Source organism: Mustela lutreola, chromosome 9 (genome assembly GCF_030435805.1).
Source record: "Mustela lutreola isolate mMusLut2 chromosome 9, mMusLut2.pri, whole genome shotgun sequence".
Lineage (NCBI taxonomy): Eukaryota > Metazoa > Chordata > Mammalia > Carnivora > Mustelidae > Mustela > Mustela lutreola.
In genome coordinates, this window is record NC_081298.1 from 127,696,814 (window position 1) to 127,724,225 (window position 27,412).

At 38.7% G+C, this 27,412-nt stretch overlaps 1 protein-coding gene across 8 annotated transcripts in view; it reads left to right on the forward strand.

The window, feature by feature from the left end:
• The window catches only part of ITSN2 (intersectin 2), a 140,246-nt gene that overhangs the window by 31,058 nt on the left and 81,776 nt on the right, over positions 1–27,412 (forward strand). For 4 of the 8 annotated variants that reach the window (XM_059132491.1, XM_059132498.1, XM_059132490.1 and 1 more), the window contains exons 3-16: positions 330–431; positions 6,889–6,981; positions 8,610–8,673; positions 10,101–10,264; positions 11,761–11,967; positions 12,121–12,220; positions 13,070–13,209; positions 19,459–19,522; positions 20,054–20,191; positions 20,623–20,708; positions 21,408–21,670; positions 22,722–22,871; positions 25,906–26,046; positions 27,053–27,140. In XM_059132491.1, coding sequence (XP_058988474.1) covers positions 330–431; positions 6,889–6,981; positions 8,610–8,673; positions 10,101–10,264; positions 11,761–11,967; positions 12,121–12,220; positions 13,070–13,209; positions 19,459–19,522; positions 20,054–20,191; positions 20,623–20,708; positions 21,408–21,670; positions 22,722–22,871; positions 25,906–26,046; positions 27,053–27,140 — 1,800 coding nt within the window. The remainder of the gene's footprint in view (positions 1–329; positions 432–6,888; positions 6,982–8,609; positions 8,674–10,100; positions 10,265–11,760; positions 11,968–12,120; positions 12,221–13,069; positions 13,210–19,458; positions 19,523–20,053; positions 20,192–20,622; positions 20,709–21,407; positions 21,671–22,721; positions 22,872–25,905; positions 26,047–27,052; positions 27,141–27,412) is intronic. The other 4 variants (XM_059132496.1, XM_059132494.1, XM_059132495.1 and 1 more) reach the window with 1 other exon arrangement.

Sequence of the window (27,412 nt, forward strand, 5' to 3'; positions counted from 1 at the left end):
AAACGCTTAAATGTATTTCTCACATTTTGCCATGTCTATTTCATCATCCCAAGACTAACTACAGATTTAGACTTCTTTGGTTCTCACAAAGATGTGCTGCCTTATATAGTAGCCATTAGCTACATGTGACGATTTCAACTTAACTTTAATAAAAATTAAGTAAATTCAGTCGCTCAGTCATATAGCCACGTTTCAAGCTCTCAAAACCACATGTGGCCATTGTATTGGACAATGCAGATACAGAACATTTACATCATCTCAGAAAGTTCTATTGAGTAGATATTCTTTTCTTAGTCTCTTTGATGCTTCACTTCCCATCTCCTCAACAGAGCAAAAAAGATCAGTGCGTCATATTTTTACCACTCGTGACTCTAATTCTGGTGTCTTCTGCACCAGCAGAATCATCCTTGCCAGAGTCTTCTTTGATCATGGTAGGTTTGCTTTCTGCTTTTCAAAAATGTAATAAAACTGTAAACACAGAGAGCCTGATATTTGAGTCATCAGGTGATAAGCAAGAGGCTACTTCAAATTCATGTTACTGCCTGTTGATTATAGTGTACTGTAGCTTGTTCCAGCCTTAAAATTGGGGGGTGGGGGTACTGAAGACTGGTTAAATGAATAAGAAGTTCTGAAGCCCATGACAGTGGCAATATTCAAAATATGGAAGAGGGAAGGAGGATGGGGAGGGAGAGAATGGCTAATGGCTTTAGGAGGAAAAAGTGCCATTTTAGAGTTTTATTACTTTTTCAGAATTTTAGAGTTCATTGGTCTTTTCATCTGTGTAATTAGGAAATTGTTAAACATTGGATCTGCAGAATTAGAGTACTGCACTGAACTTATAACAGCCCAAGCATGCATTACTCATATCCTAGTTAAGGCTTTAGTTCTATCTAGACCAGTATTCTAGTTGTGTTTTAGAGATTTAAGTTTGTACTGGGTTGACATACATCATTTAACTGTTATTTTGAACTGGACCCAGAAGTAGTCTTCAGTTAATTTTGCAGCATATAAGCAGGATTGAGCATGTTTGAATCATGTACCTTCAGAACTGTGTGTTAGGATACTGCTATGCTAAACTCAGCTGTGTTGACTTAACCTTATGGAACTTGTGTGTGTGTGTGTGTACCCATACGTGCATATGCATATGTGTATGTATGTTTGTCTATGTGTGTGAAACAGGGATGACACTATCTACTGCATGGGATTTAGTATATAGTGGATATTCTATAAATGTCTATTTTTCCTTCCACGTAGACCATAAGAACATTTTTGACAGAGCCAGTAGGTGAGAAGATGAGAATAAGCAACAGAAATCTTTATGGAAATACCACATTCTCAATTTAGTGATGAGTGGGGGAAGTGGATAGAATTTTAATACATTTCTAAAGTGATCAGACAATGTAAAAAGATGTTGGCTTTTCAAGGAAATATTAAACATCAACCCCAAAACTTGGGTTTTCCTGACTTTCTATAGGTTTACAAATAAATACAGAGAAAAATTGAGAAATCTTTTACTCTAAGTTCAAAATAATAAACTGTTGACTCTTGGAAAGGTTCTGTGAGAAAACCAGAATTGGATCAAATTTTTTTTAATACTTTATTTATTTATTTATTTATTGCAGGGGTGATGCAGGAGGTAGGGGGCAGGGGGAAGGGGCAAAGGGAGAGGGAGAGAGAGACTATCTCAAGCAGACTCCACACCCAGCCCGATATAGGGCATGATCTCACAAACCCGAGATCTTGACCTGAGCGGAAATCAAGTTGGACACCTAACCAACTGAGACATCCACGTGCCCCAGATCAACTCTTTTAAAATGGTTTTTGAAGTACATATATTTTCTAGTTTTCTTACTTCTGTGTAACTTTTCCTTTTTGTAAAATTCGTAGTGCATTAACATCTTACATTAATGTGGTCATTTTTTAAGTGTGCAGTTTAAAGATTATTTAAATACTACTTAAAAATTATGCCTTGTCTTAATACCTTAGGCATTTTTATTCTATAAGTGACATTAATCATGTTAACATTTAATCATGATTGTTGTGTGTGATTCTCTTGGCTAAGAGAGTGTATAAGTTCCTTTTAAATCATTCATTTTATTCATCCTTGTATCCCTAGTCGTTATTCACAGTGGTGCCCCAAAATGGTTTTTGGCTGAATAGGTATGAAGGTGTCAAGGTCGTTGGAACTAAACGAGAGACCTTATCAGATAGTTGAGTTGGCCACTGCGAAGACAGGTAGCCAAGGAAAAGTGAGGTGTCAGTGGGACATAAAAAAGCGCTGTCCTTCTGATGCCACAGAGCCCTCTGCAGTCTTAGGAAGCAGTTTGCCACTCCCTGGGGGTATGTACACTCCCTCGATGTGTGTTAGAGCAGCTCGAGCCTTCCTAACCAGACTCTCCAGACTTAAAATAGTCTTGAGGTTTCTGACTAAACAGCCTTGCTCTCAGTATTTTCTGGCAAGGGTACCTTTACCAGAAGGGGAAGAGCCTGAGAAAGATTTTAATGCTCTGACTTCTCCTTAGTTATATTGTTCCCTGGCATTGGGTTGAGTAAGGAAACTAATTTATTGACCGCCTCCATGTGGCTGGTATGTATTAGCTGCTGTATTGTTTCAGTTTTTTTTTTTTTTCCAAGATTTTATTTATTTATTTGACAGACAGAGATTACAAGTAGACAGAGAGAGAGAGGGAGGGGGAAGCAGGCTCACTGCTGAGCAGAGAGCCCGACGTGGGGCTTGATCCCAGGACCCTGAGATCATGACCTGAGCCGTAGGCAGAGGCTTTAACCCACTGAGCCACCCAGGCGCCCCTGTGTTGTTTTTTTTGTTGTTTTATTTTTAAGTTGAGTTTATTGAAGTATAATTTACCCTTCTTAAGTATATATATAGTTCAGTGGGTTTTAATAAGTGCATACAGTCATATAAATCAGGTTATGGAACATTTCCATCACATAGAAGGTTCCCTTATCCCCCATACCCTGCCCTTAGCCACTGGCAACCACTGGTCAGATTTCTGTCCCTGCAGGTTTGCTTTTTCCAGAACGTCATGTAAGTGAAATACACAGTACATGGCTATTTGTGTCTGGCTCGTTTCACTTAACAAAATACTTTCACAATTCATCTATGTAATTATATTTATCTTTCTTTTTCATTGCTGAGTAGAATTCCATTGTATAAATGTATACCACAAGTTATTTATCCATTCATCTGTAGAAAACATCTAGGTTGTTTCCAGGCTTTCATGTCTAAACCAAATGTCTAAAGCTACTATAATCATCAGAGGACAGATTTTTATCTGGAAAAAGTCTTCTTTTCTCTTGCATAAATACCCAGGAGTTTTTTCTTTTTCTTTTTTTTTTTTTTTAAGATTTTATTCATTTATTTGACAGAGCGAGCACAAGCAGGGGGAGTTGGAGAGGGAGAAGCAGGCACCCTGCTGATCAGGGAGCCCACACAGACCTCAATCCCAGGCCTCCCGGGATCATGACCTGAGCTGAAGGCAGACACTTAACCGACTGAGCCACCCAGGCACCCCTACCCAGGAGCTTGTTGCTGGGTTGTGTGGGAAATGGATATTTAACTTCATAAGAAGTTGCTAGACTCTTCTTTGTAAATTTTCTCAGTTTCCTTCCCCACCAGCAGTATGTGAGAATTTGAGTTGCTCAGTAGGCTTGCCAGCAGTTTTTAAAAAAAAACTTTTGACATTCTATGGGCATGGAGTGATATGTTACTGTAGTGTTGTTTTCTTTTTTTTTCTTTAAGATTTTTATTTATTTACTTGACAGGGAGAGAGAGAGATCACAAGTAGGCGGGGCGGGGGGTGCGAAGCAGGCTCTCCGCTGAACAGAGAGCCCGATTGGGACTTGATCCCAGGACCCCGAGATTATGACCCGAGCCGAAGGCAGAGGCTTAACCCACTGAGCCACCCAGGCACCCCTGTTACTGTAGTTTTAATATGCATTTCCTGGGGTGCCTGGTTACTATAGTTTTACTAAGCATTTCCCGGGGTGCCTGGGTGGCTTAATAGGTTTAGGCATCTGCCTTTGGCTCAGGTCATGATCCTAGGGTCCTGGGATCAACTCCCCCAACTCCGCCCCCACTGTGTCAGGCTCTGAGCAGGGAGCCTGCTTCTCTCTGCCCCTACCCCTGCTTTCTCTCTCTCTCTCTCTATCAAATAAATAAATAAATAGAACCTTCAAAAAAATAATACTCATTTCCCTGATGATCAGTGACATTGACCATATTGTCACATGCTTATTTGCCATCTTTATCTTTAATATGTCTGTTCAAATCTTTTGCCCATTGGGGAAAAGACAGGGAGGAGCAGGGATTGTATTAATGAGTTGAATAGTTCTTCATATATGTTGGATGCATGTCCTTTATTATGTTTTACAGATATTTTCTCCCAGTCTGTAGCTTGTCTTTTTACATTTTTTTTAGATTTATTTATTTTAGAGAGAGAGCAGGCTCATGCACACACAAGCATGAGTGGGGGGAGGGATATAGAGAGAGCATCTCATGCAGACTCCCTGCAGAATGCAGAGCGAGACATGGGGCTCCATTTCACGGTCCATGAGATCATGGCCTAAGCTGAAATCACAAGTTGGATGCTTAACCAACTGAGCCACACAGCCACCCATTGTCTTTTTACTTTCTTAACAGTGTCTTTAAGAAAGGAGAAAGTCCAACTTAACAAAAAGTTTTAGTCATTTGTGTCCTAATATCATTTCCTAATCTAAATTCACAAAGAGTTTTTGTTTGCTTTCATCACAGAAATTTTCAGTTTGGCTCCTGTGTTTAATTCTATAATCCATTTAGAGTTAACTCTTCATATGTGGTGCAGGATTGAAATGGTTTGATTTGTTGTTACTGTTGTTGTTCATGTGGATGTCCTGTTCTTTCATCCTTTCAGTGAAGGGTTCAGTGAAGGGTTATCCCTTCCCCGTTGAATTATCTTGACGTCTTTGTTGAAATCAAGTGGCAACGTATTTGTGGTTTTATTTGTTTTTAATTATTTTCAGGGCAGGTAGTTTAAGATTCTTAATTTTAAGTCTGTGGATTCTGACCCTGTCTTCAACACTTAACAACTTTGATACCTGGGGCAAATTATCTAATCTCTCCATGCCTCTGTTTCCTCCTCTGTAAAACAGTAATAATAGTAATAGTAACCTCATAGAATTCTTACGAGACTTTTAGAAACAGTGCACATAAAGCTTTTAGAGAAATACCTAACACATGGCAAGTTTCATTAAATGCTAGCTGTTGTTATTTTACCAATCTAATAGATGAAAAATTATATTTAGTGTTATTTTTAGAGTTGCTATATTACTTATTACATACAGTCTTTACAACCCTGTAAACTTAGATAATCTTCCTAGTTTTTATTTTTATTTTTTAAAGATTATATTTATCTGACAGAAAGAGAAACAGTGAGAGGAAACACAAGCAGGGGGAGTGGAGGAGGGAAAAGCAGGCTTCCCGCTGAGCAGGGAGCCGATAGGAGGCTCAATCCCAGGACCCTGGGATCATTACCTGAGCTGAAGGCAGATTCCTAACAAGTGAGCCACCCAGGCGCCCCAGTCTTCCTCATTTTTAGAGGTGGCAGCTAAAGTACAGAAAACACGAGCATATTAACCATAAATATCGAGAGACAGTGTAGCTCACAGTTCAGGCTACCTGGGTTCCGATCTCAGCTCTGCCACTTACTAGTTGTGTGACCTTGGACAAATAACTTTACTGCCATGGGTTTTGGTTTCCTCACGTGTGTCATGGGGATAATAATAGTACCTAATGTCGAGGGCAGCGGTGGGAGCACTGAGGTACTGCATAAAAAGTCTCTGACATAGAGTTGGGGCTCAGTGCAAGTGAGCTGCTTCCTTCTCTGTCATCCTGTGTTGTTGTCATTGTTTTTCTGTTGTCATCAGTTTTCCAGATTCCTAGGTCCACACTCCTAGTCACAGGAGTCATGACAGGTTAATTTGTTTACTTTATAATAAACTGATAAACCAAGGGTTTACTATGTGTGTGGTATTTATTTAGAAAGTGTGTAGGTTTAGCTGTTTTAGGAACTTAGTTCTTCAGTACATCTGTTTCTATATATATTTTTTTAAAGATTTTATTTATTTATTTGACAGAGAGAAATCACATGTAGTCAGAGAGTCAGGCAGAGAGAGAGAGAGGGAAACAGGCTCCCCGCTGAGCAGAGAGCCCGATGCCGGACTTGATCCCAGGACCCCGAGATCATGACCTGAGCCGAAGGCAGCAGCTTAACCCACTGAGCCACCCAGGCGCCCCTGTTTCTATATTTTTAACTTTAATCTTAAAGCTTGTCTTTAAAAGCCCTTCATTTAGGGCTAAGAAGTATTTGTTAAGTCATATCCATCTTAGTGTTTCAAAGTATAGTGGGTACCTACTTTCAATGATAGGCATTTCCTGGAAGCAACTCTGTAGGGCTGATTTTTATACCATATACAGCAAATTTATATGAATTTATATACCTAAACATATTTGGTTTCTTACTGGTAAGAAGTTGAGTAAACTGAAAAGGTAGTCAGAAGTGAAGTGTATAGACCATTATTAGCTAATTTGAATATGTAGAGAGGATGGGAATACTATCTTATTTCATCTTTTTATTTCCAGAATTTAGCTTATTGCCTATTTCTTGTGAATGGTATAGTTATTGTTCTATAGATGTTAATGGGGTGAATGAGTGAAGAACCTTAGGGCTGTGTCACATATATGGTTGTGATAGAACTTTACCGTTTGTGTCATGCAGGGATAGAGTACTGTCTCTACAGGGACACCTGTGATTCATATTTACATTTTAGAATTATTTGGAGCATTCTCATATATACATACTATAATTTCTTTGTCTTTCACTTCTGGTTTAGGAGGGCCAAACATGTGGGCTATTACTTCTGAGGAACGGACTAAGCATGACAAGCAGTTTGATAACCTCAAACCCTCAGGAGGTTACATAACAGGTTTGTATTTACATTTTATTTGTCAGTTATGTTCCTTTTCATGTATTGTCTTAGAATTAGTTTTAATTTGATTACCATCAATTTTGTATTACCAAGTGATTAAATTCCTATCAGTCAGAATTTATGCATTTAAAAAAATTGTGGCTTTCTTATTTTACCTGCAACTGTCTTAATTTGTTGTTTTGGATTTCCTTATGGAAGATCTTTTCTTGATCCTAAAGGACATCCAAGAATTTCAGTTTCCCACTTTAACATTGTTTCTAGAATGTTTTCAGTTTCTTTCTTAAGGTAGTTGAGACTTTTTTCCCAACCAAATTTATTAATATGCTCTGAATCCATTGTGCTAGTTCCCTGTATGATGGTCAGTGTTACTAGGTCTAGAAGAAGTATGTATCAGACCCATTTCCTTGAAAATAATCTAGAAGTTTTTTCCTACAATCTGTTTTTATAATGCTAGTCCTCCGTTTTTGAAAGGTGATACAAAGCATTGATTGTTGGCACTAGCTCTTGTCTTGCAAGATGACCTCCAGAGCCTAAGGAGGATTAATTTAGGTGTGTCTTTCAAATTTTTTTGTATAGATTAAACTTTTTTTCTGTGCCAAAGAACCTGAGTGCTTTATTTCCAGTAATAGTAACTATAATGACTAATATTTGCCAAATCTGTGCTGTTAGTGTTAATCTGTGCTGTGAAACCTTTCAGTCTGATTTTGGAATCCATCCTTTTAGCCATTATAGCCTAATGTTATTTGTGCTTCTATAATAATAGCTACCTTTCCTGGTATCATGGCTGGGATTTGCTCACTCTGCTTACAAGTTAGTAACATAGTCGGTTACTGTCTCATGGATGCGGCATAAGACCCAGGTTCCTCATATGACCCAGGGTTCCTGAGTCAGAGACAAAGGACTTTGTTACAAAGGGCACAGCTAGTGTTAGGAGCATCAGCACGTTCCTGTAGGCTTCTCTGTTCCCTAAATCCCACAGGGTGATGCAGAGAGCCCAAAAGGATGGCAGAAATGCAACAGTTGTGTCATAGGACAGAAACATTGACCCTGAGGGAACCCACCATCTTTAGCAAGCAGGTTGTTTTTTGGCCGGGGGAAACATTACCTCTTCATGCCTCAAGATTGTTCACCACAAACCCAACCTGAGAAACAACCCAGGTGGAGAGCAGTTAGGGTCTTGCGTTCTTGGCACACATGGAAGGATGTAGAGGATTGTGCGAGACCACGAGACCAATTGGGGGACTGCCTTTCCCAACACCTGGTATTTTTTATTTAGAACTCTTTTAGGGAATAAAGTTTGAAATTATGAATTTTATTAATTAGAAATATTATCAAGTTATACACCAGTTATTATGAAAAACCTAAGATGAATAATGTAATCTTTCATCATTGATTAATGCATATAACTTGATTTGTGGCTTTCTTGTTAAAACCTAAATCTTCTTAATGTAATGTAAATAATTTTATGTGCTTATTTTTGTTTAATTTATTCCTTAGTGACTGCAATTAAAATGAAAATAAAGCAATGACATTATTATTATTATTGTCCACTACTATTATTCAGAGGCATTGGAGGAATTCCATTTACTAATGTGCTTCTCGATTTTTGCTTTTATTACCTTCAGGTGATCAGGCACGTACCTTTTTCTTACAGTCAGGCCTGCCGGCTCCTGTTTTAGCTGAAATATGGTAAAGTGTTCTCTCTTGTAGATGAATTTAAATTTCTGATAGTCTGGTTTTATTTTGTGTTTGATATAGTCTTAATCTAAAGATTTTTTTTTTTTTATCATAGTCTGCTGTTGTTAAGTATTTCTTCAGCTTTTAGGAAAATAAATTTTATTGAGTAAATGACTGAAAATAATTGGGGTTTTATTCTATTGGACAGTTTTGTTTTTTGTTTTTTTTTTAAGAGAGAATGAGCTCAAGTTGGGGGGGGGGGGAGGAGCAGAGGCAAAAGCAGACTCCCCACTTGAACTTTGTGCTCAAAGCGGGGCTTGATCCCAGGACCTGATCATGACCTGAGCTGAAGGCAGACGCTTAACCAACTGAGCCACCTAGGCGCCCCTCTCTTGGACAAATTTTTTAATGTCCTTAGAATTTTTAAGGAACGATAAATACATTGCCATTGAAAAATATTTCTTTATAATTTGGCAAACTCTCAAAAATCTTCTTTATGTTACTTTGTAGTTATTTCATTTCATCATCTGTAAGACCAAAATTAGCCCTCCCTTTTCCTGCTCCTACCTTAAACAGAATTGTTCTTTATATTATCTAGGGTTTTATAAAAAAAACTTTTTTTAAGATTTTGTTTATTTATTTGACAGAGGGGGAGCAGGAGAGGGAGAAGCAGGTTCCCCACTGAGCAGGGAGCCCCATGCGGGGCTTGATATCAGGACTCTGGGATCATGACCTGAGCCAAAGGCTGATGCCCAACTGACTGAGCCACCCAGGCTCCCTAGAGTTTTGTTTTTCAATGTATTTACAAGAAATGTCAACCCCTACCCCTTCTTTCTTTCCACTTGGAATATTCCCATGCCTGGTAGAGTACTGGACACATAGCAGGCTTTCAATAAATATTTGAGCAAATTAATAAATTAAATTTAGAATGATTATACTCTTGAGTAATTTCTTTTTGTCCACACTGGTGGAATTCATCCCAAAGGTCTCATAGATTCTCTTTACATGGATTCTGTGTAGATGGGCAGTATTTCTTTTTTTTTTTTTTTTTTAAAGATTTTATTTATTTATTTGACAGAGAGAGATCACAAGCAGGCAGAGAGGCAGGCAGAGAGAGAGGAGGAAGCAGGCTCCCTGCTGAGCAGAGAGCCCGATGTGGGGCTCGATCCCAGAACCCTGGGATCATGACCTGAGCTGAAGGTAGAGGCTTAACCCACTGAGCCAACCAGGCGCCCCGGCAGTATTTCATTAGATGCGATCTTTGGTCACTATTTCTTAATTTACAGGTTTTAGCTTTTTGGATTTTATTTGCTTAATTTTATATTATGGTTATTAAGTGATGATCTGTATGTGAATACTACGTCATTGTTTCTATTTTATTATCCTCAAAAATAATGCTAGCACTGTATACTAATCTGCCTACTTCATAATTCTTTTAGGGCTTTATCAGATCTGAACAAGGATGGGAAGATGGATCAGCAGGAGTTCTCCATAGCAATGAAACTCATCAAGCTAAAGCTGCAGGGCCAACAGTTGCCCGTAGTCCTCCCTCCTATTATGAAACAACCTCCTATGTTCTCTCCATTAATTTCTGCTCGTTTCGGTATGTATTTATTAATTGAATTGGCTGCTTTTGATAGTTAAACTTTCCCTATACATAATATTTAAGGATTAGAAAAGGGTTTGTTAGCATAAAACAATAATCCTCAGACTCCAGGTTAATTGTGCCTGAGATAAGATGTTAAACTTGCTGTCATAGCAGGGGTGTCCTTGTGTCCCAGTTTTCCAGGGACAGTTCTGATTTATGCCTGTTGTCCTGGCCTCAAGTCTGGTTAGTGTTCCCTTTCATAATTCCCAGTTGGATGATAAAATATCTGACCCCCTCCAGTTAGAGCTGATCTTAAATACTATTCTTAGTTTCCTCTCTACTCCGAATGAGTCACAGAAAAATTATGAACAATTTCAAACTCACTTAGATGGTTTAAGTGGGAGGTGATTTGAAATTATTCCTAAGTAGAAATTTTTTTTAATTTAAAGGTTAATTACCCAGCTAAATTCAGGGCTAAAAGTTGCAGACTTTGTGCTCATTAATATATATATTCATCAGAGAGAATCTGTTTTCTGTTAATTTTGATTAGCCAATTTTTTATTAATTATATATAAGAAGCACTCATTGGTATGGAACATTCAGTTAGATTCTGTGAATCTACATGTTCTTTGATTCCAGATGTTAGAGCCTAAAATACTAAATTCTTTCATTATTTCAGTGAGCTCTGGAGATAAAGACCAGATCACTGTGTGACCATACTTACATAGAGTGTACCTAGTAATCTAGTTAGTAACTGAATAAAAGTCATCATTTTATTCTTTTTAAAGAATTGTCCTTAGGGGCGCCTGGGTGGCTCAGTGGGTTAAGCCGCTGCCTTCGGCTCAGGTCATGATCTCAGAGTCCTGGGATCGAGTCCCACATCGGGCTCTCTGCTCAGCAGGGAGCCTGCTTTCCTCTCTCTCTCTGCCTGCCTCTCCATCTACTTGTGATTTCTCTCTGTCAAATAAATAAATAAAATCTTAAAAAAAAAAAAAAAAAAAGAATTGTCCTTATAAGAAAAGTGAAATATGTGGTATACTTCCTTCTCACAAATAATGCATATACATAAATGGGTCTCCTAACGTATCTAGTAACTATCCTTTTGCGGGGGGTGGGGACATTGGGGGAATGTATGTGTGTGTGTGTTATTTGAGTAACTCAACAGCACTATATTATCCTCACACAAAACCCCACATTTTAATCCAGTAATGCAGTCTCTCTTTGAGAGTACTAATATTTAATTGGAAAAGGTTCCTTAGCTTTCATCATGATGCTTTAACTCCTTAGAAAGCATTCCCATAGTTCACATAGGTCAGAATGTTGATATTAAAAGCAGTGGTGTACCTCCCTTGCTGCTAAGTCAAAGCTGCTTTAGTGAACTTTTTATCTAGAAGACTAATTTGCCCATAGTGTCTCTGTAAATGTGGATTTGCTCACTGTACTGTCAGTTTGTTTTCTGTGCTTTATAGTCCGTTGCTAGCACTGGGAAATGTGTTCTGTTTTGTCTCTAGGAATGGGAAGCATGCCCAATCTGTCCATTCCTCACTCATTGCCTCCAGTTGCACCTATGGCAACCCCCTTATCCTCTGCGACTTCAGGGACCACCCTTCCTCCCTTAATGATGCCTGCTCCCCTAGTGCCTTCCGTTAGCACATCATCACTACCAAATGGAACCGCTGGCCTCATTCAGCCTTTATCCATTCCTTATTCTTCTTCAAGTAAGTACTTCTAGCTAATGACTGAGAAACTGTCAAAGAAAGAAACTGGTATACTTGTATCCCAATAAATATAGATTTCCTTCATACTTTGTAAAATTGTTTAGCGTGAGCCATTTTCTTTCTTCATTTCTCCCCCCGCCTTTTTCCTTTTAGCATTGCCTCATACGTCATCTTACAGTCTCATGATGGGAGGACTCGGCGGCGGTGCTAGTTTACAGAAAGCCCAGTCTCTGATTGATCTAGGATCTAGCAGGTATGAAGGCTTAAAACCTCCAACTTTTAATGCTTTCAATAAGGAGTATCTACAAACGACTTTTTTTTTTGTAAGCTCTGAGCTTATACAGATTTTAACTTTACAATGGCCAAATGTAGAATTTAAGGCATATTTACTACTTATAATTCACCTAAAATAATTCTTTATTTTTAGGATTAGTAAATGCATGGAAAAATGTTTCACACAAGCCAAAAATGTTCTGTTTTTAATTAGTCAAGTTTTTGCCCAAAATAATATACTTTTTGTATATTTTTCTCAAAAAGTTTCATAATTATGGTATATCATTAATTTTTTCTTGAGCAAATTCTGCTGATTGAGTATCTTTTAAATTTTAGAGAACACAAAGTCTTCAGTATTCATTCACCACACCTCATATAAATCATAATAATATTCTTCAAATCAGTGTAGCAAGAGTGTTAGATTTTAACCAAAAAGAAGGGTCTTGGTGTCCCAGCTTAGCTGCTCACTGAATGTATAACCTTGTTTTTCATAACATCACTGAGCCGCAGTTTGCCCATCGAAAAGGCGGAGACAGTAATACCTTTTACATTTGTCATAGGGATAAGAAACAGTATTCGTAAAAGTCGAGTCGTAGCACAGCAGAGGGCCGGGCACATAGTACGTTCTTGGTATAAGGTAGTTCTGTACTTCATATGGTATTTGCTTTCCTAAGAATGAGGTTAAATTATTTAAAACTTTAAAATATCAAACACAAAAGCAATTACGTTGTACTATAGAAGGTATGATTCTTAATGTTTCTGCCTTATAAGGTTTAACTAAATGTATTTTATTTAGTAATATAAAGATTTTAAATAAATTTTGTTATAGCTCAACTTCCTCAACTGCTTCACTGTCAGGGAACTCGCCCAAGACTGGGACCTCCGAGTGGGCAGTTCCTCAGCCTTCAAGATTAAAATATCGACAAAAATTTAATAGTCTTGACAAAAGTATGAGTGGATACCTCTCAGGTAAGTGACATTCAGTGCTTCAGAATGTGAGAGAGTTAAAGTTTTTTATATGAATTTCTACTGAAGAACATTTGCGTTTATACTTTGTAGCTTATCTAAAATTTTAACATCCAAAAAGTTTAGCAGCATTTGGTAAATACAGATATTTTAAGTAGTGTGAGAGCTCAAAGACAGATACAACTTGACTGATTTCTTCGAAGTTCTTATAATGAAGTTGAGCACACAGGTAGACCCCCAGGTTTTTGGAAAGAAGACCTCTCCCTTCAGAAGATTAAGTGTCACGCTTCAGTGCAGTGAAAGGAGAACCTCCTATGACAAGCTCCGTTGTGTGGGACTTAACCTCAGCTTTTTCCCTGCGGGTCCTCTTCTTCCTTGGGTCTTTCTATGCTTACCCTTACTTAAACCTCTGTGAGCACTGTCCACCTTTTAATGTTCCAACCAAGAGGTGCCCATAAGACTTGACCTCAGGAGGGGCACCTGGGTGGCTCAGTTGGTTATGTGTCTGCCTTTTGCTCAGATCACGATCTCAGGGTATTGGGTTCAAGCCCCACATCGGGCTCCCTGCTCAGTGGGGATTCTGCTTCTACCTCTCCCTCTGCCTCTCCTCCCCACTCACGCTGTCTCTCTTGCTCTCTCTCAAATAAATAAAATCTAAAAAAAAAAAAGACTTGACCTTAGGTCCCTACAGAACATTTGAGTCCATCTCGAACACTATCCAAACTTTTCTCTTTTTTTCTTTTTCTTTCTTTCTTTTTTTTTTGGGGGGGGGACCTTTGATTTGTATTATTGCTGAGTAGGAATAAAAATTTGTACCAGGAAAGTAGGATGTGACAAGGAGGTGAAGTGATTAAACAAAAAACATTTATGGAGCAGCCTGCTGGAAGAGAAAAGAATGAACCGGTTTGAGCATAATACTCTGGTACTTCTGTCCTCTCCAAAGACTAGAGGAAGCAAACTTTTCTAATAAAGGATAGTGAAGGGGATATAAACAGATGGTAGTAGGCCAAGGAGAGTTCCCACCTTTTAACTGCCCCTCTCTCTCCACTCAGCAACTAATTTATAGTTTAGACAGAGTAATAAAATAAGTGTTTTAAAATATTAGAGCTTCAAAGTGCTTAGGGAAAATAGAGTGGGAGATACTAAAGAGATTAGATAAAACATCTTATAGGAGGGAGCATTTCAGCTCCATCATGAAAGGAAGAGTTAGGGTTTGGACAGATAGAGATTGAAGGTGATAGCATTTGAGGGTGACAGAGAAGAAGTCTTAAGAGCAAAAAGTACATGGTGTATTTGGAGAATATGAATGTATGGGATCTCTTAATTGTGCAATGGGGCAAGGGAGCAAGAAAGCCTTGCAACTGATTTGGCAAGCAAAACTGTACGATGTTTTCTTTAAATTTACATCATAAATTTGTGATAAAAACTTTAAAAAAGCAAGATGGGGGTGATCAGGCCTTGGGCTGGACAGCTCCTTTCTATACACTTAGCACCGTCCACTGCATTTGCGTCTAAGGTCATGTATGTCAGATTCACTAGAAACTGAAGGGGGGAGAAAAGGGCAAGGTAGTCATGCACACAAAATTCAGGACAGCAGTTCCCTCTCCTGACGGAGGTGTGGAGATAAAGTCGTGGAACATAGCTTCAAAGCATTTAGTCATGAGCTAGTGTTAAGTTTGGGTGGCAGGTTCGGGCATGTCTTTGTATTGTATTTCATAACCTATAATGTGTTATTTTATATGTATCAAATAGTACATAGTTACTTTTTTCTGTGATTTTATCAAATTACTTGAAATAAGATATATTTTAAAGTCACACTATTTTTTTTTTTTTAACATTTTAACATCTCTGAAATTAAGGATGTGTTACCATCAGTGGTGTCTTAGCACTGTCATGGTTTTGTTGGCAGTGTTTTTTTTTTTCCTTTCTTACTGTTACATAAAATAATGATATGTCTTATAATTGATGGCATCTTAGAATCTGTGAAATATGATATTCAACACACTTAAGATTCATGAAGAGTCATCACAACTCCCATTTTTTTAAAAAAATGAACTTTGGGCCCTACATTTTACATTAAAAAGTGGACTAAAAAGCCATGTACAAAAATGTTGATAACAACTTCACTCAAAACATCCGAAAAAATGTGGATATTTAATATTGTGTTGATAATAACACAATATAAATAATGTGGATATTATTTATAAATAATATTAAATTACCTTAATAAATAAATAAATAAGTAATATTAAATATTTGTGTAACACAACATTTCACAGCAAAAAGATGAATGAATTCCTGATACATACAACAACATGGATAATGTATTGAATGAAAGAAGCTTGGCTCAAAGGGTCCACACTATTTAATACATTTATATGAAGCTGAGCAACTGGAAACATGATGGATGGTGATAGAAATCAGAATATTATAGTTACTCTGTTGGGAAGGGACCATGCACAAACCTTGTGAGGTGCTAAAAACATTCTGTATGTTGATAAGGATGTTGGTTGCATATGCACATACCCGTGTAAAAACTCATCAAGCAGTACACTTAAGATTAGTTCACTTTACGTATGTACTAAAAACATACAGTAAAAACAAAGGTGGAATATGAAGGTCAATAGAAAGTCACCTGTGAAGAATTAGTCCCCTAATGTTACTTGATTTGTATATGCCACATTATATGAAGGTCATATATTGAGTTGTTCGCGGAGTATTAACCTGAGACCTACAAGAATGAAGCTATGTATTCATAGTTAAGGGAAAGTTGTTTTTATTTTTATTTTTTAAAGATTTTATTTATTTATTTAACAGACAGAGATCACAAGTAGGCAGAGAGGCAGGCAGAGAGAGAGAGGAGGAGGAAGCAGGCTCCCTGGCTGAGCAGAGAGCCTGATGCAGGGCTCGATCCCAGGACCATGACCTGAGCCAAAGGCAGAAGCTTTAACCCACTGAGCCACCCAGGTGCCCCGTTTTTTGTTTTTTTTTTAAAATAGGTGTTTCTTGTGTCTTGCAACTGAGCATGAGCCCCAGGTATATGAGGCTGGGACTGACCTAGACTTACATGTTTTGCTTTGTTCAGTAAGTGTAGCATTCAGTGGTCTGATTTTCTTTCTCTTCTTCTTCTTCCCTTCCCCCTTAACTCTTGTGATTTATTTAGATTAATTCATTGACTCATAGTTGCTGAGTCCCATATCTTCTGGGCACTCTGTGACACACTGAAATGCACGGGGTGGGGGGAGATATGGTCCATATCTTTGAGGAGTCCATAGTATATAGGTCACATAATCATAATATTTGATTAGTGGTTTAAAAGTGCTGTGATTGGGGTGCTTGGATGGCTCAGTTGGTTAAGCATCTAACTTTTGATTTCAGCTCAGGTCATGATCTTGCTGTCATGAGACTGAGTCCCACTTTAGGCTTCATGCTCAGCAGGGATCCTGCTTGTCCCTCTCCTTTTTTTTTTTTTTAAGATTTTATTTATTTATTTGACAGACAGAGATCACAAGTAGGCAGAGAGGCAGGCAGAGAGAGAGAAGGAAGCAGGGTCTCTGCTGAGCAGAGAGCCCGAGGCTGGGCTGGGTCTCCGAACCCTAAGATCATGACCTGAGCCAAAGGCAGAGGCTTTAATCCACTGAGCCACCTAGGTGCCCCTGTTTCTCCTACTCCTCCCCCTGCTCACTTGTTCACTCTCTCTCAAATAAATACATAAAATCTTTTTAAAAAATAAATTAAAAAATAAAAGTGCTGTGGTTAATAAAGATGAGAAAGTGACCAGTATGTGAGGATATGAAAGAGCTTCAGGGAAGAGATGACAGCTGAGCTGGACCTTATAGGATGAGTAGTCCACCAGGTAGAGAAGGAGGAACTAGCCTTATAGGCACAGGGAATATGATATCAAAAGGATTGGCAGACCAACAGTGTAGATGTTCAAGTGAGCTTTTCTTAGTAGAGTACTCTGCAGGCTCTCTATAGCCCTTTGTACGATTTATACCTTGCACATTTAAGCCTTCCACCAGTAGGCTTTTAACCATTTACATTCCTTCCTTCCTTCCTCCTGTTTGCTCTCTTGCCCCATGCTAAGGGATCTACTTTCAGTTGTCTTTGACTAAAAACTGAAACATTAGTTACTAGACCTTTTTTTCAGGTTTGAAATAACCTTCCATTTCTCTTTATTAGAAAAGTCCTCCTTATAAATGAAACAAGATGGGATCGGGAGGGAGGCAAACCATAAGAGACTCTTAATCTCACAAAACAAACTGAGAGTTGCCGGGGGATAGGGGATAGGGAGAAGGTGGTTGGGTTATGGACATTGGAGAAAGTATGTGCTACAGTAAGTGCTATGAAGTATATAAATCTGGTGATTCACAGGTCTGTACCCCTGGGGCTAATAATACATCATATGTTAATAAAAAAAAAAAAAAGAAGAAGAGTCTTCTTTTTAACACAAAGACCTCCTCAAATCTCACTTACGTAAAATCTACTGAGGACTAATTATTTGGGAGACGGTATAAGCTATTTGTAGTGTTTTTTCAAGACTGAGATTTTAAAGTTACATAATATAAATGTCCAGTTGCATGTTATAATTTATGGTGTATTTATGTCTGTTCCGTATGGTATATATAGCTCATGTTCAAAGCTCAGTGAAACAGTGGGTTAGCAGCATTCAGGCTGGCTCTGCAGTGGGAGCTGAGGAAGAGTTGGTGGATGTACTGTTTTCTGTGCAGTTGTTTGGATGGTTCTCAGCTCAGGCTGAACCCTGAGTAGAGGCTGACTCCCAGTACTCATGGCTCAGTCGTCACCTGGGAGTGGGAGGTGCAACACCTGCGTTACTGACTAGGAGACCTGCCCTGGAGAAGCCATGTCATTTTATCCATGGTCAGAAAGCCTCACACTTGGCCATCAGGAGTGAATACTCCTGTGAATGAGACCTGAATGGATTTCTGGGATTTCTGTGTGGCCATCATCCTGACATGAAAATGCAGGGCAGGAAGCCTGTTACAGAAACATATTTTTGATGACTGAGGGAGAGAAAAGAAGTTGAAACAGTTTGTTACAGATCATAAGCAATCAGTGAATGCTGTTATTACTCTCGGACTCTATCCCATAAGTCCCCATTGCACCTTAGAGAACTTCGGATTACAATTCTTTTCATCACTTTAGCAAATATTTATTGAGCATTTATGGACCTGGCACTGGGTACAATCGTTAGTGAATAAGGCAGTTAAGGTTTTTGTCCATAGGACTTAGCAGAAACAGACAATAAATAGCTAAACAGGAAGATAAATATTACATTACAGATTGTGATATGAGTTATGAAAGAAACAAACAAGAAGTATATTAGATCATAGGGCAGACAGAGAAGACATTTCTGAGAAGGTGGCATTAAATTGGGACTTTCAGGGTGAGGACCCAGACAGGCAGTGATGTCAGATTTTAGAACTTGATGTTGGATATGGGTGTACATGAGGGAGGGATCAAGGGTGACTTTCTGCTTTCTGGCTTGAGACCCTGGCAGGACAGTGATGCCACCCAGAGCAAGGGGAAGGCTGAAGGTAAATTGGGTGAAAAGGGCTGTGAATGGGGATTGAGAGAGTCATTTGGTATGCATTTGGTTTGAGATGCCTGTAAAATACTTCAGCAGGTTTTTCAGTTGGATATAGAAATCTAAACCTAAAGCAGAGGTTTAGGCTGGGATGTACATTTGCAAATTATCTAGGTGCTATTTAAAGTCACAAAAATGAATGTGAACACACAGAGAGAACAGAGTGCCCAGAACAGAGCCTTGGGGAATCCCAGCATTTACAGGTCACTTGGAAAAGAGAAAGTAGAGAGAGAGGAAAGATCAGAGAGAGATGAGAAAGTCTGAAGATGCTAAGAAAGCAGTGCTTAGAGGTGCACAGGGAGCATGAGGAGACCTGAGAGCTCAGCCTCCAGCACTTTCTGTGCCAGCACTAGGACCCTTGTGTTGGTCAGTGGTGTGTGCTTGTTATTTTCTGAAAGGACATGGGGGAACACTTGAGTTACTAATTCTTGATTTTAAATTCCTTGGGGGTAAGGGTTTTGATTACTGTGTTTTGATTACTCCCCAGTGCTCAGCAGCTGGCATATAGTAAAAACCTTTTTGATGTCAAAAGTTTCCAGGATAGCAGCAGTATTATTTTATGGAATACAGTCATTTCAGTTTGCATGACTTTGAAGAGACTAAAGAATTTTCTTTCTTTTTTCTGGTTTTTCCCACTCAATCAGGTTTTCAAGCTAGAAATGCTCTTCTTCAGTCAAATCTTTCCCAAACTCAGCTAGCTACTATTTGGTGAGTTTGTCCATTGATCGTGATTTTTAACTATACATCCTCTGTTGTAGGAAAAATACTGTTTCTGTCAAAGTTTATGACTCAAAGATGTTCCATAAAAGCAGCCATTCAAAGCCTAATGCAACCCTAAAAGCCAATAAAATTGTACAAATTGTTATTTTTTGGCAATGTAGCATTTAATTATTTTGCAAGTAAAACTGGTTTGTCTTTTCATAATGGCATCTGTGGAGAATTAGAGAATGTCTCATTTTTAATTTAGAGCTAAATGTGATTTGATAGGTGAATTATCCATGAAATGAGACAAGCCACCTTTTCAGAAGGAATGTTTCTTTTTCTCCCCTCCCTTTGTGATAGAACAGTGAACGGTAAAAATAAGCTCACTTTTCCATGTATATTTATATTTCCCTAAAGTATGTTAACCCAGCTGTTTATTGTAATTATTATTATTTTGAAATTAAATATTGAACTCTTTTGAAAATACTTCACTCTAAGTAGACTGTTTATAGCTGTGAATGTTCACATTTTCTTTAGGACCCTGGCTGACATTGATGGTGACGGACAGCTGAGAGCTGAAGAGTTCATCCTTGCGATGCACCTCACTGACATGGCCAAAGCGGGACAACCATTACCACTGACGTTGCCTCCTGAGCTTGTCCCTCCGTCTTTCAGGTGGGCGCCTCTTAAGGTGAAGAGGCATGGTTTTGATTTTTGGGTAGACATGATGATTACGTTGCGATCTCCTGAAGTTAAACATTGACACTGACATTTGATTTTGGTATTTAATGAGTTACACCAGCAAGGAGTAGAAATAGGTGTGTTTCCACCGTGTTATAGATAAGGAAACTGGCAGCTACAGATTAAGAACACAATTGCTCACGGACAGCAGTCAGCTAAACCATGATGTGAATCCAAGCCTCTCTGGCTAGACAGTCCATATCCTTCCATACATCATAACTTTAAACCATATTGCACTCTAAGTGTCTTTAATACTGCATTCTAAATATTCAATGGCTCTAGTCATTGGTAGTACAGCTGTATATACAGTCTAGAAATGTCCAGACTGTTTGGTGCTAAATTCATTTGTTGTCTTCTTTTCTTAGGGGAGGAAAGCAAATTGATTCTATTAATGGAACTCTGCCTTCATATCAGAAAATTCAAGAAGAGGAACCTCAGAAAAAATTACCAGGTAACATTGAATGTCTAAGTTGTATGTTTACAGTGGGTTCTCTTAAATTTTACCTTGAGTTGTAAACAAGTATTTAGTATGTTACATTCTTAATATTTTATATGCTATAAGAGAAAACTATTCACCAAAAGGGTTAGATTCTGACATCAATAAACTGAAGATAGTAAAAAGTGAGAAGTATATTTAGGAAGAAGAGACAGTGTATGTGTTTGGCAAGAGTCTTTGTCTTAGACATCCTAGTTAAAATGCTCCTCCCACTTTAGGAAAAATCACTACAGCAAGCTTTGTGATGAAATCTTCAGCTGTAAAGAAAAGTTTAAATATTGGTTGAAAAAGTACATATGTATATATTTTAAAGTATTAAAAAGTTAATGAACTATATCAAATAAAATAAGTATATAGCCGTATAACTTTATTTATCCGAAGAAAATACTGAGAAAACAGTTAGCATTTTTATTGGCAGGAATAGTAAAATTATTTCTCTCAGATGGATTCAAACTTAGAAATTTGTTTTCCAAAAATGAATCCTCTTAGACAAAAGTAAATACTTTACTATTTACATTTGAGTTAAAACTATCCTTAGGGGAAGTGTCCACGGAGTAACAGCACTCAAATGATCACAAGGCATGAGGGTGTTGAAACTGGAGTCCACGTTCTTGGGCTGTTCATGTGAGAGTCCTTACACCATGTTTTATTTAGTTACTTTTGAGGACAAGCGGAAGGCCAACTACGAGCGAGGAAACGTGGAGCTGGAGAAGCGACGCCAAGCGCTGATGGAGCAGCAGCAGAGGGAGGCAGAACGGAAGGCCCAGAAAGAAAAGGAAGAGTGGGAGCGCAAACAGAGAGAATTGCAGGAGCAAGAATGGAAGAAGCAACTTGAATTAGAAAAACGCTTGGAGAAGCAGAGGGAACTGGAAAGACAGCGGGAGGAAGAAAGGAGAAAAGAGATAGAAAGACGAGAGGTTGTTTTTAACTTATTTTGTTTCCTCAGAAAATGATTATATTTAATAAGTGACTTTATTCCATTTGATTTAAAAATGGGTATTTTTGTTGTGTCTTATTTTCTCTGCATCATTCATTCTTATCATCTCCATCTCTGAGCCTGCCTTCCCTTGCGGAGGGGAAGAGGGCCCTTGCTTGTGAAGGGTTTTCAGGGCCAGTACCTGGTGGAGGACGCCTGTCTGCAGGTGATAAGTCATTCAGAGGAGGACTGATGGCAGAGCTGAGTTGAGTGAGGAGCTGAGGTTAGTGAGCCAGAGGAAGGAGTCCGTCCAGGCAGGGCATGAACAAAAGTAAGCTTGGGATCCAGAGTAAGAGGCCGCGGAATTGGAGCCGCAGAAAGCTGAGACTGGGGAGTCCGGAGGAGGAGCACAAGGGTGGGCTTGCACAGGTCCTTGGGATAAATACTGCTGTGTGGTATCCCTAGGAGGACTGGCTTTGTTTTAAGGGGCTTGGGATGGAGCACAGAAATCACAATGACACTGAAGTAAAGTCAGGAGAAGGGTTTTTCTTCCCTGATACCAGAATAAAGGTATGATTATTCTTATTAACACTTCTATTTCTGAGATTGTCTTTTTATTTAAGAAAAAAGTAACTACAAAGAAAAAGATGGTTCCATGAAACAGTCAAAAAATCTGATGGGTGATGTTACTTTTGTGGAAGTCCATAGGTTAGGCCAACTGCTAAAACTGGGTTTGCCCAGTTTCCTAACTTAGGCACTGAAGCTCACTAAATGCCAAACACTGCCTCCCCTCTCTGTCCTCCCATCACTTTTTGAATGAGGCAAAATTGTTAATTTAAAAATTAATTCATTGGGGCGCCTGGGTGGCTCAGTGGGTTAAAGCCTCTGCCTTCAGCTCAGGTCATGATCCCAGGGTTCTGGGATGGAGCCCTGCATCTGGCTCTCTGCTCTACGGGGCTTCCTCCTCTCTCTCTCTGCCTGCTTCTCTGCCTGCTTGTGATCTCTGTCAAATGAATAAATAAAATCTTTTAAAAAAAATTCATTATTTTCAGGCAGCAAAACAGGAACTGGAAAGACAACGTCGTTTAGAATGGGAGAGGATTCGTCGACAGGAGCTTCTCAATCAAAGGAATAGAGAACAGGAAGAAATTGTCAGGTTAAACTCTAAAAAGAAGAGTCTTCATCTCGAGTTGGAAGCACTGGTATGCCTGAGGTTTGAGTGAAATTGCTGTGAATGATGCTAAAGTTACCTGTTGAAAATACTGTTCTTTTTTTTTTTTTTCCCTTAAGATTTTATTTACTTATGTGAGAGAGAGAGAAAGAGCAGCCACAAGCAGGGAGTGGGGAGCGGGGGTGGGGGGGTGGGGGGTGAGGAGACTCCTTGCTGGCTTAGTCCCAGGACTCTGGGATCATAACCTGAACTGAATGCAGACATTTAACGGACTGAGCCACCCAGGCGCCCCTGTCATTGCTTTTTAAACCTACCTCATGAATACATTATGTTTTCATGGGATTGAATAGTCATGTTTTCATGTGTGCTTCTTAACAGTCTGGACAATATAGTTTACCAGAACAGTGACTCAGAGTGCTGAGAGTTACGTTGTGGTCTCAGTGCCGAAGCTGCCAAACTATGTATTCCTGGGCAAGGCATCCCTTCTCTGTGTGTTGCTTTGCCCTTCTGTAAAAGATAGAATTGTGTCAGTTTAGTAAAAAAAATTTTTTTTTAGTTTAGTAATTTTCAGTTTTGAAGTTGATGTCTAGAAGTGGTCTGCAGAGAGGTGACCAGCAGTGGGAGGGGGGAAACCAAGGCAGCAGGGCAGTGCTCCCTTCTCCCTAGCACTTTGCATGACTCGCAACACACAAGCTCCACAGTTACTTGCTTTGCTTTTCTTGGAGTTTTATCTGGATTTGCTTGGAAAAAAGGATTCTGCTAAAAAGAAAAAATGATTTGAAGCTCCTGATCTAGACGACCTCTTAGGACTTCTTCCAGTTCTGCCGGACTGTGGTTTTTAGCTAATATTGGCCAGTATGCTTACCAGATTTTACACTTCAGATGTCAGAGAGTCAAGTTGTTTAAAAGGCTTTGTTGCAAATAAATAAAAAAATAAATCGCTTTGCTTCAAATGCATGGTGAGAAGATAGAAAGGGTGTAGGTTTAACCCTAGATTCTAAAAGCCTGACCTAATAGTGTAATAGGATTTTGAAAAAAAAATACACGGGTAGCCATGTTATAGATTCAAGCTTAGACCTTTTTTAATTGGATTCTAACATTTTATTTGGTTTCTGACTTGAAATTACAATTTTTAAAAATCGCATTTGTGGTTATAAAGGTGCTATCTTATGCCTTCAAATGGATAAGAAAGCATATCACAATTATTATTGATGCCACAGTACTACAAAATAGGCCTAAAAATCCTTAACTTCTTTGTGTAGCTATTTGGTTTTCTGTCTGAATGATTATTTTAACTATGTTTTTCCTTAAAATTATAAAAAGGAACCTTATGATTGATTGTTTTTCCCCCAAGAACCTGGATTGCATACCAAGCAGTAACATAGATTAATGTAAAGAATCTGGAAGGTCCAGAGCCTGTACCTGCTGAAGATAGGAACATGAACGCTAGGGTAGACATTGCATATTCCTTTTAGCATGTGTGTTTCTCAAATATAAAACTAACTTTTCAGTAAAAACTTTAATTATCAGTGATTTTTAAGCTTCATTTCTCTTCCTCACCTTGCTGTATTAACTAGGGCTACCATAATGAAATAACACAGACTAGGGGGCTTAAACAAAAGAAATTAATTTTCTCACAGGTCTGGAGTCCCAAGATCAGGATGTCAGCAGGTTTGGTTACTTCTTTTTTTTTTTTTTTTTTTTTTTTTTTTTTTTTTAAAGATTTTATTTATTTATTTGTAAGAGAGAGTGAGAGCGAGCACAGGCAGACAGAGTGGAAGGCAGAGTCAGAGGGAGAAGCAGGCTCCCTGCGGAGCAAGGAGCCCAATGTGGGACTCGATCCCAGGACGCTGGGATCATGACCTGAGCTGAAGGCAGCTGCTTAACCAACTGAGCCACCCAGGCGTCCCAGGTTTGGTTACTTCTGAGACCTCTCTCCTTGGCTTGCAGATAGATGGCTGCCTCCTTGCTGTTTTCCTTACATGGCCCCTCCTTGCCTGTGCATCTCTAGTGTCTGTTTTGTGTCCAGATTTTCTCATGTCATAAGTCAGGTTATATTAGGGCCCATCCATATGACCTTATTTAAACTTATGATCTCTTTAAAGACCCTGTTTCCAAATAACAGTCACACTCTGGGGTCCTGGAGATTAAGACTTCAACATACAAATTTTGGGGAGATACACTTCAGCCCATAACACCTCACCCTTCTCCTTAGTCTCCATTAAGAATCTCTGCTAGTTTGGGGGGCACCTGGGTGGCTCAGTCGTTAAGCGTCTGCCTTCAGCTCAGGTCATCATCCTGGGGTCCTAAGATGGAGCCCCACATCAGGCTCCCTGCTTGACAGGAGGCCTGCTTCTCCCTCTCGCACTCCCTCTACCTCTTGTTTCCTCGCTCACTGTCTCTCTGTGTGTCAGATAAATAAATTTTAAAGAAAAAAAAAAAAAGAATCTCTGCTAGTTTGGGTTCTTTTTTTCCTCCCTACTTCTCAGAGAAGAAGAAAGGAATATTTAGTGTAGGAGAAGAGAATTGTGGCCCAAAAGGCCCTCCTGGACCCTGTTTAATTAGAGGAAATTAGATGGCAATGTGGAGAGTAGAAATTTCAGAAGCTTCAAGGAGACAGTGCCGAAAGTCGCATGTAGATGTTTATCTCTCTTCGTTATCCTTTGAGACTACCTCTATTTTAATATTATAAATTAATGCCTCACTGCTGGAATCAGAAAAAATTCAGCGTGCTATGTTTGTGCTTGGTCATATTAGCATCTGGGCTCTTACCCTCTGAGAATGGTATATTTCCTGCTAATAATAACTCTATCCGGAGTTAACAGATACAACCTTAGAACACATTCCACTTAGTTGTATTTACTTATTTTTAGGTAGGCTCCATGCCTAATGTGGGGCTCAGATGCACCACCTCCAGCCTCCACCACTTAGTTTTAGATATTTATCTAGACTGAGTATAAATGATAACTGACATTTAAAAGTTTAAATGAGAATATAATTCTTCTGATAGGAGCTTTTTCTATTAGTGTTTTAAGTCACTGTATGTTTATATGCTCTTCCTATAGAATGGCAAACATCAGCAGATCTCAGGCAGACTTCAAGATGTCCGACTCCGAAAACAAACTCAAAAGACTGAGATAGAAGTTCTAGATAAGCAATGTGACCTGGAAATCATGGAAATCAAGCAACTCCAACAAGAACTTCAGGTTAGTCCCTTGCTGCTGAATTGTGCATAAATGTGAGCAGTTGTTAATAATTCTTCCTAATAGCATAGTTTTCATTTTGGGGTGATGAACCCCTCTGGGTCTCTGATAGACTTCATTCCTAGAAGGATGTAAATGTATACACCATCTTTTATATAATATCGGGATGCTCATATGCCCTCTAAAGCTCTACTAGACATCTGGTTAAATTCTGCTTAATATTTGTACATAAATGGATGCCTTTCACTTTGACTTTTAAGTCTTTAATAAATATGTAGATATACCTTTACATTAAACTTAAGTTTATTGCTACTACTTTTAGGAAATTTTGACTTAATGTTATTCTTTCACAGTTGCGGTGAAGAGTGTTAAATGTGTGTCCCTCAGGGACCTTGTCATCTTCTTTACCTGTGCAGTAAGGTCTAGCTCAGTTATCGTGGTTGAGAATAAGGACCCTGGGAGCATTCTGCATCTTTAGAGTCCTCTTAACCAAATTTGTGCTTCCATATGGACTAGCAATTAATTAACGAAGTATTCTTACTGTGTCACAGCTGGACAGACAGAGGCCAGATAACATTTACTGTCTGATTTAAACCTGCTTCCCTAATTCCTAAGTCTCTAATTTCTCTTCGATATTCATTCTGGGGTGTCATGACCTGCTTACAAATATGGTTTGGTGCAGACGGCAAAGGCACCTCCCTCCTTGTGCTAGCGGAGATCCGTCAGTGCGCGGCAGATTGTAAGACTTCCAGACACACGCCATTACCAAAGATTTTCCTCACCACCTTTGCTCCAGCCAATCATTCATAAATGGATGTATGTTTAAATATTTGTATTTTAAATCATGCGTAATTCCATTTTAATTTATTTGTGAATTGTAGGCGGTTTACAGCTACACACTATTCCTATACTAAGTTTTAAGAGTGATTAAATCATGTTTTTAAGTCTTCAAAAAATGCTCAGACAACATGACAGAATTTTAATCAGGTACTACTTTTTTTTTAATAAGGATTATCAAAATAAGCTTATCTATTTGGTACCTGAGAAGCAATTACTAAATGAAAGAATTAAGAACATGCAACTCGGTAACACACCTGGTAAGTCTCTAAAGTTTGTTTTACCTCTTTCATTTTTGAATGACCATACCAGTCATACTCTGTTACTTGTTAAAATAACATTATTCTGTTATACATAGCATTTCTTGTCTGTAGTTAAAAATTTCAAAATAATGTGAAAAAAAAATCACAGATGTTAGAGCATCTTTAGCAATAAAAAGTAAATAAGTCCATCGGAGAAAGACAATTAACTTATGATCTCACTGATATGAGGAATTTGAAAAACAAGATAGAGGATCATAGGGGAAGGGAGG